Genomic DNA, 14,221 nt, shown 5'->3' with positions numbered 1-14,221 from the left:
CTTTACAGTATGTCTGGAGATATAACCTTATTTGATTCATAAGAAGGAGCCAGGTTCCTTTCAAAGTACAGATAGTCCTCAGCTTACAACCACAATTGAGCCCAAAATTTTTGTTGCTAAGCAAGACAGTTAAGTGAATTCTGTCCCCCATGACCTTTCTTGCCACAATTACGTGAATCACTCCAGTTGTTATGTGGTTAACTTTTATTAACTATTAATTGAATCTGGCTTCCCCATTGACTTTGCTTGTCAGGTCACAAAAAGTGATCACATATGGCCCTGGGACACTGCAACTATCATAAATACATACCAGTTGCCAAGTGTCAAAAATTTTGATTACATGACCATGGGAATGCTGCAACAGTTTTAAGTGTGAAAAACGATTGTAAGACACTTTTTCAGTGCTATTGTAACTTCAAATAGTTAACCAAATGGTTGTAAGTTGAGAACTACTGAACTCATTAAAACAGAGCCATATTTATGTCCTTGAAGACATCATCTGGATTGAAGGACCAACAAGATGCTTTATCATTACTGCCAAAAAGCTTCCTACCTGAGACCTGTCTACTCTATTAGTAAAAGTAGTATATTCATCTTTCCCTTCCTGTTTCTTCTCCACAAAAGCCTCACCGGTAGAATCGCTCAAAAGTGTTGGCCAGCTCCAGATCTGCTAGGAAGAGGACGGGTTCCAGGCTCTGCTGGAGGCACTGAAAGGTGTCCACGTTACCCGAATCTGCCCAACTCTGTTGAATCCACCGGTCAATGTAACGGGCAAACTGCTCACTCACCTGGAAATCAGATTAAAATGTTACTTGCCAAGCATTTATTTAACATATATTTCTTTCTGTCATATTAACAACTACAATTTAATAACTACTTTTGGAAATCTTGGGTAACCTAAATATCTACCTGACCTCTGACTTACATGCATTGCTGTCAGGAAGGAAAGCTGCAATAAGGCTCCAGAGAAACCATGGCATAAGGCCAGCATGAAGGAAATCTGTTGTCCAAAAAGCTCCTCCATGGCAGTTCGGAGGCGCTGGTAGGTTCTGCAATATTGTTCCACAAAATCAGGGGCCTGCCAGGAGGACTCCAAGAAACATTTCACCTGGACAACAGAGAAGAGGCAGAGGCACATTTCAACCTTTTTATCTAACTCAATGGGATCTCACCTGAGGAAGTATTGTTAAGGAAGGCTTAACAATTCTCCATTGGATTCAAACAAATTTCAGGACCAATTGTTATTTATTCAAGATGTTCAATTTAAATATTTTAAATAATCAAGGGCTGGATCAGCATTAGTTATGCTCCATGGGCCAGCTGGGGTGGAGGGGGAGAGGAGACAGGACGGACACCTCCTGAAACACCCTGCCAGCCAAAACATTGTGGCCAGCAGAGTGCTACAAGAGGCTGTCCACAGGGGTGGGATTCTACTGGTTCAGACCGGTTCGAGCGAACCGGATGTTAGTGTTACATCTGGTTCACTGAACCAGTATTTCAACTGAATGGCTGGCCCCGCCCATCCTACCTCACCCCTCCCAGGAGTCTCCACATGGCCCATTTTCAATGGAGGTAAGTGCAGGGTCTGTGCAGAGGCTCTGGTAGGGGGAAAAAATGAACCTTCCGGAAGTCCAGAAACAGGCCTGTTTCCAGCTTCCTGGGGGAGGCCGTTTTTGCCTTCCCAGAGGCCCAGGGGAGGCCTCCAGACCGTTGGAAAGGCAAAAAACGCCCCTCCCGGAAAAACTGGAAGTCACGAAATGGACCTGTTTATGGCTTCTGGGGGGCCTCCAGAGCCTAGGGAGGCTGGTTTTGCCCTCCCGGAGGCCCGGGGGAGGCCTCCAGACCCTTGGGAAGGCAAAAAACAGCCTTCCCGGAAAAACCGGAAGTCGCGAAATAGGCCTGTTTCAGGTTCCAGAGGGCCTCCAGAACCCAGGGGAGACCTCCAGACTCTTGAGAAGGCGAAAAATGGCCCTCCCGGGCTCTGGAGCCCACCGGAAGCCGGAAAAAGGAAGTTCCAGTAGACCATGCCCACCATGGTCACACCCACCCAGCAACAGTGGCTGGCACAGTGCTGCAGGAGGTCATCCAGGCCGGAAACAAGGCGTGGGGGTGTGCACACAGGCCAGTCCTTTGCTATTTTCAGGCTGGCCCCATGGCCCAGATTTAAACACTACGCAGGCCAAATCTAGACCATGGGCCTTGAGTTTGACACCCCTAGTCTAAAAGCAGCCAGGAGCCATGTGCTGGAAATTTAACAATAAACTCTACCTAGCTTAGCAGATAACAAAGTTGGAATAGACATACTCTTTTCACCTGAGAGCTTGATTTCACATCAGCCTCTCTTTGACGCCTCAGCACTCCTGATGCAGTTCTCTGAAGATTCTTAACTTGTACCATGAATTCTACAGAAGCATGAATGATGAACTGGCTAACAGCTTATGATAGAAGATGTCAGTACAAAAACCCCAAAGCCTGCATTGATATCACAATTCCCTGCTTCATGCATGCATTCACCCCCTTGTTGCTGGACATCATCTTTCAGCCATCTTTACCTGCTGCTGTACTACATCTTTCCAGCATTGTGTGATGCCTGTCATCCCACAGGGTTTATTCACTGCTGGCTTGATAACTCCTGAGCTTGATTCCTTGTTCTTACCATTCTTCCCATCTGCAAATTGCATGTTACACAATATTAGAGAGCCTTACAAATCCCTAATTTTTAGTATGACCCAACAACAATACTTAAAGCACCTGACAAATTGACTCTCCTGAACAGGTGGAATTCTACCACTGTTTCTCAAAAAGTCTGTTCCATATACGATTGTACAAAAAATGGAAATTTGGCCCATTAGAAAAGTGGGTTTTTAGACACTACATAATTTCAGATTTTTGGCTATAGCCAGGGTATTTGATATGGGAAAAGCAACAGTCTCCCTAAAGATACTGCTTTTCACATGATCTTTGCATTCAACTATATAAAAAATAGAAAGAAGATAAAACAGGAGGTGATATTTTACATTATTTCTCCTCTCAGACTGTAGGAAGGAAGATTTCTGGGATAGAGAGCTACTAGAGTCCCCAAATAACTGTCTCCAACTTCCCAAATCCTTTAGAACTTTTCTCCAGTCAATAATTCCATGCCACCAATCTTTACACTAAAATCTTACAGATGACGTGTTCTTGTCAGTATGATCATATAATATATCCAAGAGGATACAACCTTTTGTTACCATTCTGTCAACACTGGAAGAAAGACTTGCCACCTTTTCACGTATTTGCCCCAAAGGAGGACACTCACTCGTTTTAACAGGAGGCTTCAGCTCTTCAAGTTCAGGGCCAGCAGAATCCACATGCACTAGCAAGTGGCTCAGGCGCCGAACACGGGAATTAAAGATGGAAGCTCGGCTCATGGAATTCCTGGCTGCATACAGATTTTCCAAGTACTGAGTTAGTAACCATGACATGGGGCTTATGCCACTAGAGTCTGGAAAGAAAGAAAGACAGTTAACACATCTGCTTGGGATGAGAAGGCATAAGCAAGACCTAGTTATCAAAAGACCTGTGCAAGGACACAATCAGTACCTGGAGAGGTGATACTCTGCACCAAGGGAGTAATCAGGGCCTCCCAACAGGTCTTGCCTAGAGCCTGGGCAGCCTCGTCATCAGGAAGGAAGCGATTGGCAAATACTTGCTCATGGCGCAAGGCACTGTTCAATCTGCAGTAGGAAAAAGATGCAACTTACTTGGATTGGAACAAATAAATTCCATAATATAAAAAAGGGATACAATGAGGAGATAGGAACTTGGATACCATGATATATTCGTTATCTGTTGTGAGTCACCCAAAACCACTTATATGAGATGAGATCATACAAATCAAATCAAATTATTAATATTAATAATAGCATCTGCCTATCCCACATCCTTGGGAAGGACTCAATACATGAACAAGAATGCCAAATTCAGTCTAAACAACTGACTGTGTGATGAACCATAATAATGCATGGAGCTGCAACCAAGGCAAGTCAAAGAAAAAAAAATTAAGTTTGGGGCAGAAATGTAACTTCAGGAAGTGTCATAAACATAAAGGGAGGGAGGGAGGGAGGGAGGAAGAGCATTCAGATTTTACAAGATTCTGTTACTATAACCTTTTAAAAACAGTAGCATTCATAACTCACAGTCCTATTTTGATCTAACTTGAAGTGGTGACACAAATTAGCAAGAAGGAACACGGGTATCTTAGGAACATTGGTCTGTACCAGTGCTCATTTCTTTGATTTACAAAAGCCAGCTCTGGGACAGACTCTGATCCCTAGGAGAGCCCTGAGGAAAAGGACAAAAAAATTATTCTCAGAAGAGTCCTGACCTGTTGAAAAGTTGCAGCAGCTGCATCCGATCTTCTAAGATTTCCTGGCACCAAGTGTGTGCCTTGGTGGTATAGAAGAGATATGTACGGCGGCACAGCTGCTCTTTGAAGATAGGCCAGAAGGTGGGTTTGGGACCAAGCACCTCAATGCCACGCACACGTGTATCAATGCCACCCTGTAAATAACACAGTTTTCTCCAATGGGGAAATACTTTTCAAGTAACTCCCAGTCTAATATGCAGGTGCTTTTCAAAAATATTTGTATTTAATTTGCAGAGCATTCAGTTTTTAGAGTTGAACAATACTTCTCATATCACTAACAAAAAACAAACAAACAGTATTCTATCAATTAGAAAATTGTAATAACTTTTTTTTGCAGGAGAACGGCTACTATGCTATTAAAACCAGTTTTTTGGGTTTTAAAACTACTTTTAACTGTATGAACTGTGAAATAAAGGAATGCCAGAAGGTGAATATTTTCAAAGAAAAAAATCCCAAAGAAAATAAAATTCCATACAAAAAGGCAGCATAAATCATGATTAAGTTGAAAATAATTTGTCATCCATCATATTGTATAGCAAAATTTATATCTTCTCAGGCACTCATGCAATTATAATTCACATAGCCAATGAACCTATTTTCTTTAAGTAACATAGCATTTCCAAATATAAGCTATAACATGTCAGTTTACGGTATGGAAAATGAAGCATTTATGAAAAGCCTCATTAATCTGAAGAAAGACCCATTTTAATGAGGGATTTATAGCAATGTGTCAAAAACTATTGGGATAATCAAGCACAGCTCTTTAGTCTTTGCTTTGTTTCAAGAAACAACATTCAGACTTACCTGTTGACAGCGCTTAATTTTGATCTGTATAATTGGCCAGAAGCGGCCCATATTCTCCAGAAGAACTACTCTGTTAGCTGTAGGCAGGACATTCACCTGTTAGAAAAAGAGCAAAGGATAAGAAATGCAAATGGAGACAGCAACCTGCCCTTTTGTGCTGAAGACAACCACAAATCAAGCATGTAATGAGCTTTTCTCCACCACATAGATAAAAGTATGGCAGGTTATAATGCTCACCCTATAAGAACAGCATAAATGCATCTAGCAGGGCAGGATAACAGGGCACTCCTTTAAGTCTGAAGTGAGAAAGTTTGTAAATACAAAATCAAAGAACCCTTCTCCATTCAACTGAAGTTTTTAGGGACAGGAAGAACGCCATCCATTATCAACAGAAGAATATCCCTTTCATCAGGAACTGGGAGATTTCTCTCAATTATTTCTGAAGGTAGCTTAGAACAAAAACAGATGTGTACAAAACACATCCACTTAAATCTTCTCTACCACCAATAACCCTTCAATTATATTTGTATCTTCTGAGCCCTAGCACTGAGTGCTGAGAATCACATAGAAACTTTCAGTAAAGCTACCATAAAAAGTTTGGGAATATATGTTGAGCTACATTTAAAACATGGCAATAATGCAGGCTCAACCTTATTTAATTGAATAATGGAGAGGGAGACCCTCTTGCTTGCAGAAACTCTTGGTTATTCTAATTTTTACCAGATGTCAAGTTCCTGGAAAAACTAGTTATAAATTACAAGGATATATATCAGCAGTGAAGCAGTAAAAAAGAAGCTGACAGATATGATTAGATGTCTCAGAAATTATGCTTCCATTGTCACATTTATCCCTCGAGAATCAACCAATGCGAGCATTAAATATATGTGTACAAAATCCAGATGTACTTCCACATTAATGAGCTTTAGCTTCAACCATGCACATGTACATCTTGGTGGTTAAGTAACAATATTTGCTTCTGAAGTTCCATCATTTGCCGCTCTGGTTCATTGATTAGGTAGCAGTTCAGAGAGAAACAATTATCTCTGAATTGTTGAGTGCCAGTGCTGGTCAATATAGCAATAGGAAGCCAGACAAATGTTTTTACTCAATATATTGGTCTGTTTGATAGGATATAAACTGACAAAGGCAGAGGACAAAGCTATATCAAATTATGCCCCAAACATATTTTTATGCAAAATTTCAATTGTGTAATTTGAGGAAACGAAATGTGGTTTGGAGGGTCCTTAGAATGAATCATGTAAAAGTTGCTTATACACATGCACAAATAGGTTCTTAATTAGACATGGGTTCCCGTGCTCCTTAAAATTACGAACAGGTAGTCCTTGACTTACAACCATTCGTTTAGTCACTGTTAGGAGTTACAATGGCATTGAAAATGGTGGCTTATGTCTTATAAACATTTTTCACTCATAACTGTTGCAATATCCCTGTGGTCATGTATCAACATTCTGACGCTTGTCCCGGGGCCATGTAGATTACCTTTGGCAATCTTCTGACAAGCAAAGTCAATGGGGAAGCCAGATTCACTTAACAACCATGTTACTAACCTAACAACTGCAATGACTCACTTATCAAGTGTGGCAAGAAAGGTCATAATATGGGACAAAATTCACTTAACTGTTCGCTTAACAACATAAATTTTAGGCTCAGTTATGGTCGTAAGTCGAGGACTACCTGCAGTTTCTCTGGACCTTGAATTGCTTTATTCAGCATTCAGCTTCTTTCTGCTTCTTCTGCTATTGTGGGAATAAGTGACTTTAGGGATACTTTTCTTGCGTTTGATAGCCAAAGGAAAGTTAGCAAGTATAGGTGAACAAGAGACAGATCCAACCAAGTGGCAGTCAATAACTCAAAGGCACTAAGAGCCACTGGCAGACGATAAAAAGGGTTAGGGTTCTGTGTTGTCTCTGCTTCTCTACCTTACAATTACCAAACACCCAATAATAAAAGTAGCTAAGGTGGGTCAGGGATCTCTATACTGTAAGCTCACTCAATAATTGCTAGAAACAAATCCCTGGCAGGGTGTCAAAGTGGCTAGGGAGGTTCCACGCTATGGTGTCTGCCTTTTTGAGGGGTGGTGCCTTCGCCGTTGAAAGCGGTGGTCCACCCCATTCTCAAGAGGCCTCATCAGTCCTGGATATTTAGACCCATTTCAGTCACGTTTCACCCTGGGATTTAATGCAGAGAAGGCCTTGGTTGTACTTGTTTGCCTACTTCCAGGTGTAATTCAAGGAGCTGGTTAAGACCTATAAAGTCCTACTTATTATAGGGCCTGGTTAATTGAAGGATCCTCTGTCTATCATGATGTCTACCTGTCTAATACAAACCAACAACACTTCAATTAAATTGTGTCATCTTTCATGACCCAAGATGCACCTTCCTGACCTCATGGCACCTGTCTTCTGAAATGCAATTTCTCTTGCCACCTGAGTGGCTCCTACTCTGAAAGCACTCTGGGGGGCCGTGAAGGCCTGTCATTTTTCCCAGACTTTAGGCTAGGGTGGTTAAAGTCCATCATTAGTTTTGTTCTTGGTCAGAATCACCATCTTAATCATCTGATTTTTAGTTAATGCTTTATTACGTTTTATGTTTAATTGAAACAGGATTTCATCTGTCTTATTACATTGTGAGGGACACTAGTGACATTTGGAATTGTGTGACACCTCAACAGAATAAATTAATTAAACTGTATCAGAGAATGAAGCATAGATAATTTGAGAAATGGCAAGTTTCCAACAGGATATCAAATCAAGCATGGACAGCTCAAAACAACTGCATATTCTTTGTAGAAGGTCTATGAACCCTGAGTATGTTTCTAAAAGCAGACTGGCTTTAGAGCAGGGGTCCGCGGAACAACTCTTACCGGGCCGCTGGTTGCTGGGCGCCACCATCTTTTTTTGATGAAAAAGTGCTTCCGGTGAGCTTTTCCGGGTGAAAGCTCACCGGAGCACTTTCATCAAAAGATGGCGGCGTAAGCGCTTCGGTGAGCTTTTCGGGTAGAAAGCCATTTCTACCGAAAAAGCTCACCGAGTACTACGCCGCCATCTTTTTGATGAAAAAGTGCTTCCGGTGAGGTCACCGGAAGCACTTTTTCGTCAAAAGATGGCGGCACCCAGTTGATGCCGGTACCGGGCCGTGGCGCCCAGCTGATGCCGGTACCGGGCCGCGGCGTCAAAAAGGTTGGGGATCCCTGCTTTAGAGGAAAAAAATGAAGCACTCACAGTATTGAGCTCACTAGTGATACTAGATGTGTTCTCTCCTCCCATCACGACAATCCGAGCTGGCATGTAGCTGGAATCCTCACTAGCTACTATTAAAGTCATCTGCCTGCATCAAAAACAAAGAAAATTTTGTTTCTTTCTATTTATGTCAGATGTCCTGGCATACACACTAAAGCATGAGATAAAAGTCTATCTGGGTAACTAAAAATATTTCATGAAATACCCCCTAATATATTCTTCTCAAAGAAGAACTTACTACATAGACATAAACACTGACATATAGACTTACATATGCAGTCATAATCAACCCCCAAATGTAACTAATCAATCAGGGCAACTTTTTCTAGGCCATTTTACAGTTAAATGTATGATATTGCATTTTTGCCAACATAGCCATCTGCAAAAAAAGGGGGGGGGATTTTTAATTTGCTTTTTCATTTCAAAAGTCACTGTGAGAAATTATTTCATCATCTGGTATCTGCTAATCTCACAATCCACCATAATGAAATTAGATGCAAATTTATCTATCCCTCCTCCCTGCTTTTACTTTTATCATTTGGCCTAGTATAGAATTCCCAATAACTGAAAAGTTTGCATACTTTTATGACTTTGATCAACTATCTGCTTAATTAATTTGATCATAAAGCTCACTCTTATCCTGCAGCCTAGAAACTCTCAAAGCCAATTAGCTAATTGCCTCCATTGGGACTTACCTGACTACCACTCCACGATGAATGTAGACATTGATGTAATGGGAACCTGTGCTACCATTAGACTCCCAATAAGTCTTTGGATTTTTGTCAGTCAGTTTATTGGCTCTATGTGGATTAGAAGAGACTTCTATCCTCTCCCAACATTTGTCTTCCTTCACCTCTACATTAGAACCTAGGGAGCGAGGGAGAAATTACTTACTCTCTTTACAGCAGATCTGTGCATGAATCTTTCAATTTTTAGGTTGCAAAGGGCGCAAATCATTTACCTTGGCAAAGGTTGCGCAAAAAAACATCAAAAAAGGGGATATTAATAGGCTGGTGGCTTCGTCTATGTTCCTCTATCTGTCCTAGAACCATCTGTATAAGCAAGGTAGATAGCAGAATATATTCATTAATAAAGCTTAAGATTTAAAGAAATTTTTTTATTCTTAAATATATTGATTCTATAATGCAAGCTATTCAACTGGACAGAATTTACTAAGCTTCTCTAAACTACCACCCTCTGTACATAGCACTGAATCATATTCATACACACACACACAAGGATCAGAAAGTTGTTTATTTCTATATAAAAAAAGAGAGCAGAATCTCATAATCTTAAAAATGATGTTTTTGACCAAATTTAGCTTTTGCCTGTTTGCTCTGCTTTTATTACAGATTATCTGACCAGTCTGTTGATACTCATTATCTATCTGTTCCTAGGCCAACTACCTAACTACACACACAGGACAGGTCAAAGTTACCTGAATGCAACCAGCCAGGATACTGGTTGTCATCTTCTTATAAAGGCTAGCATATTTCTCACAGTCGGTCACAAGGTCCCGCAACTCTGTCACCAATAACAGGTTGGAGTTGTGCTTGTCCATAGCTTTGGTCAGAGCTTCCTTTGTACCTACACGACACATCACAACCGCACAATCTTTGTTGGTGGTAGCTAAACGATGCAGGAAACGGATGAACTCCTGCACAACCTGTGGATAGAAACGTAATAAAATCTCAGCAAGGAAGTGTATAGAAAAACAATTTTTGACAAACCAGTTCCCCTTTTCAATCTGTATTTCCTTTTGTCCCTCATCACTAGCCATATCTTCCAGAGGATTACAACCAGGAGTGGGATTCTACCAATTCGCACCTATTCGCTAGAACTGGTTGTTAACATTCTAAGCAGTTCGGAGAACCGTTAGTGACTGTTCAAAGTTACAATGGCACTGAAAAAGTGATTTATGACGTTTCAGACTTACGACCATTGCAACATCATTTGATCAAAATTCAGGTGCTTGGCAACTGACTTGTATTTATGATGGTTGCTGTTGTCATGGGACCACCTTTGGCCACTTTTTGACAAGCAAAGTCAATGGGGAAGGCAGACTCACTTCACAACCATGTTACTCATTTAACCACTGCAGTGATTCACTTAACAACTCTGGCAAGAAAGGTTGTAAAAAATGGGGTACTGTAAAACTCACTTAACAAATGTCTCACTTAGCAACAGAAATTATGGGCTCAATTGTGGTTGCAAGTCAAGGACTGCTTGCATATGCTTTTGACTTCCTGACCCAATTCTATCCAATTTTCAATCCAAATTTCATTTATATACGTATCTATTTGCCAGAAGGGATGAAAAATGATTTTTGCCAACCACGACTGGCTTGAATTAAGAATCTGCAATTTGGTCAACATCCTCACTGTTTTTCATACCTTCTTCAAATGCCTCTCATTAATCTCCTTTTCAACTTATGTTGCAATTAATCCCTTACCTCCCGTTCATTATTGTGGGTACTCATTGAGGAAAGGAAAGGCTCAATGCACTCATGCCAGGGCAATGCATCCTCTTGGGAAATATCCAAAAACTTATTCAAAATCCTGCAAAGAGAAGATACTTCTTATAAATGCAGAATTCAGTTTAATAACAACAGCAGTCTTGAGTTTAGTGTCTTAAGATGACTGCCTGGACTATTTTAATAACTGTATGTAAAATATACAATAAATTTCAGGTTTTTGTTGCATACATATTTCATTAACACTTTCTTGCAAAAAAATACAATTCTCTTTCTCATCAATTTAAGATGCTCCAATACCATTTGGGATGAATCGCATTCTCTACAGGCCTAACTCTAGCAACAAGCATTTTCTGTATTGTCTGATGCCAAATATTCATTTTTATGATTTTGATCACAAAGCTGTTTCTGTGCTGTGGTTCATTCTTTCACATAGAGTCCAAAACACTACAGGCACATCCATCTCAGTGCTGTTTTAGGATTGCAATTCCCAGAATTCTAAGCCTCTATGATAGTGATAGTTTTCTATAAAGTGCAGTATCCCAAAATTTATAACAATAAATTATTCCCATTTCAAACAATTTCCTGCAATGTTCTGTTTCCTAAGCTTATGGTATACACAAGCCTCAAGTCATTTTCTTGTACAGACTGACTTGTGATGATGCAGGTCAGAAAGTTACATTATTTACAGATAAATTACCTATTTCAGAGCTTCTGTGCTAACCTATCCAGAAGAGTGAGCGGCCCCACCTTAAGAAACCACCGCTCAAACCACCCCATTTTCTTTGAATCCAAATACTCTTCCAAAAGTATCTTCCACATTCCATGATGGTAAAATACATCTTCATTCTACCTCAGCATGGCCATCTGGACAGTCTTTTCAGCTCCCAACTGTTCCAGGGTTTTCAAGAGCAGCAAGAAATGCTCATGATCTGGCAAAACATTTGTTCCATTTCTCTCAGGGTAAACACCCTCATCACAAAGGCAGTGCTCCAATGCTAGCACTACATCTTTTGAAAAGCTGGTTTCATGCAGATTTTTCAGCAGGGTTGGTACATCCATATCTTTGAACTCAAAGGAAGCTTCAGATTCTATATAGAAAAGGGGAGGGAAGGAGAAGATCACTCTATGTCAAAACAAAATTTTCTGAAATAGGCTATGGAGTGGGGGGAGAAACAGATGCTAATCATGTCCCAATAAATGGCCACAAGGGTGGGGCATCTTCTCCAGCAGGGCCCCTTCTCCAGCAGGAGAAGATCCCTGGAAGCAGCATGGGGATAGTTAACCTCTGCCCTTCCAAGATCCAACATACAGCAAGTGAAAACCATCTCCTGTGATTTGCTATTAAAAGGAAGCCTATGGATAACCAGAAAGGCATAGTGATATTGAAGAGTAAGAAAATTATTGCGTGCTTGGGCAATCCCTTTCCAACATAACGGAGAGGTAAGACCTTATTAGATCTTCAAAACAGGGCACTCTGTGGAAATAAAACAAACAATTACACCCTTGCAAAGAAAAATGCCAACAGGATAAAGAAAAGCAACTGGAAACTTAAAAGCAATCTGTACCTGCATTCTCCTGGCTCAATGGCAATTTATGCTCAGCCAAACGATTGAGCACTATTCGAGCTAGCGTCTCATTGGAGCTCTGGCCTGTTTGGCAACAACTCTGCAAGACCAAACGGAGGTCACAGCTTCCCAACTGTTCTGCCAGGCCCTTGTGATTGTTGATCAGCATGTTTAATACCAACAGCCCATTCTGCACTGCTGATGAGGCTCTGAGGAAAAGAGGAATTGGCATAAGCAACTGAGGCAACGCTGGAGGATGTGGAAGGAAAATTATTGGAATACATAATATTCCAACACTAAGCAATTAATAATCCTATTCAGTTCCAAGAAATTATTACATGTTTTGAAATAACAGTAATACTATTAATAAGTCTGTCAGATTGCCTCCAATCTCAAAGTACAAGACAGAAAACTTATCAAAATAAGATACCCACCAAATTCTACAAAAGAAAAAAAAAAAGAATTCTCAACATTCCCTCCTTATCCTTGTTTAGTGTTAATTCTTTGAACATAGTTATGTTCCTTTAGTTATTTGGTCAGGATTTCATTTTCATCTTACCCAGGTGTAGCCAACATCTTCTCAATAGCAATAGAAATTACACAGAGTAAATTATCAGATTCTTTGCTGGAAGCAGAACCAATGCTGGCAAAAATTTCCCGCATCATTTGAGCATCTGAATGATTCAGAGGGTATGATTTCCCACTGGTACCGATCAGCTCGCAATTCCCAGCACCCACCAATACTTTCAGTGCCTACAAAAACCAAAAACAGAAAATGAAGATCAGAAATAAGTAACTGATTCCCCTTATCCCAGTATTTCATTAGCACCACTTTATATTTTAGCTGTTTGAAATCTTGTTCAACTTGGACTTTTGAGGACATAGTGAACTGAAGACATTTCTGAAAAAGTAAGGACATTACAGCTGAAATTGCTGGCTAGATGCTGAATCTGGGCCCATGATATACTGGACAGTATCACCCAGAGATATACTGGACAGTAGCTCCTCATAGGTGGCAGGACCTGACATTGTTGTGCTTGTGAGTTGAATGGTGAGAAATCAGGGATTCCATCAAAGCTAATAATGTAGCCTTTAAGGAAACATAGTTCAGCTGATCCTCATTTCTTAATCACTGAGACAATTTTCTTCAATCTTTCAGAAAAGAAGTTTCAAGTTTAGCAACTTACTTTTTTTTAATTGACACTAAAAGAGAGAATATTGATTTTATAAACTGATTAAAGATCCATATTCATTCATTCATTCAATTTATATATCTGTCCATCTTATTAAAAGCTACTTTGGGCAGCAGATGCATTTAATAATATTCTGAAATCATATATAAGAATCCTTCCCATGGAAAATGATCCATGTTCTTACATCCAGAAGAAAAACAACATGATAAAGTGGGATTTTGAAAATTGGAGACTAGAGAGCACCAGAAAGAATTAAGTATTATAATTAAAGGAAAAGAATAAACTATTTACAAAGTCTGCATTACTATTACTATTAATTTTCTCATCACTCCTTATCCATCCCCTCCTACTTGTGACTGTATGGCTGTAAATTGTTTTGTTTGTATCCTTACGATTTATATGTTGACTGTTTCCTAGTATGATTTGATTGCTTATTGTACCCTATGACTATTATTAAGTGCTGTACCTTATTATTCTTGACTCTTGACGAATGTATCTTTTCTTTTATGTATATT

General features: G+C 40.1%; 1 protein-coding gene across 2 annotated transcripts in view; it reads right to left on the bottom strand.

Moving 5' to 3' along the window:
* Positions 1-14,221, bottom strand: part of LOC113422690 (cullin-9-like) — a 51,188-nt gene that overhangs the window by 17,816 nt on the left and 19,151 nt on the right. For both annotated transcript variants that reach the window (XM_026683814.2, XM_087962587.1), the window contains exons 10-24: positions 13,073-13,266; positions 12,514-12,722; positions 11,799-12,036; positions 10,925-11,030; positions 9,911-10,138; positions 9,434-9,524; positions 9,168-9,339; positions 8,455-8,560; positions 5,213-5,308; positions 4,367-4,542; positions 3,583-3,716; positions 3,299-3,484; positions 2,553-2,668; positions 926-1,108; positions 631-788 (exon numbers count right to left, since the gene is read on the bottom strand). In XM_026683814.2, coding sequence (XP_026539599.2) covers positions 631-788; positions 926-1,108; positions 2,553-2,668; positions 3,299-3,484; positions 3,583-3,716; positions 4,367-4,542; positions 5,213-5,308; positions 8,455-8,560; positions 9,168-9,339; positions 9,434-9,524; positions 9,911-10,138; positions 10,925-11,030; positions 11,799-12,036; positions 12,514-12,722; positions 13,073-13,266 — 2,393 coding nt within the window. The remainder of the gene's footprint in view (positions 1-630; positions 789-925; positions 1,109-2,552; positions 2,669-3,298; positions 3,485-3,582; positions 3,717-4,366; positions 4,543-5,212; positions 5,309-8,454; positions 8,561-9,167; positions 9,340-9,433; positions 9,525-9,910; positions 10,139-10,924; positions 11,031-11,798; positions 12,037-12,513; positions 12,723-13,072; positions 13,267-14,221) is intronic.

The sequence above is a fragment of the Notechis scutatus genome, chromosome 1, assembly GCF_049901735.1.
Source record: "Notechis scutatus isolate UNSWTSFEM ecotype Mainland chromosome 1, rNotScu1.2, whole genome shotgun sequence".
Taxonomy (NCBI): Eukaryota; Metazoa; Chordata; class Lepidosauria; order Squamata; family Elapidae; genus Notechis; species Notechis scutatus.
This window is presented reverse-complemented; position numbering and strand designations above follow the sequence as displayed.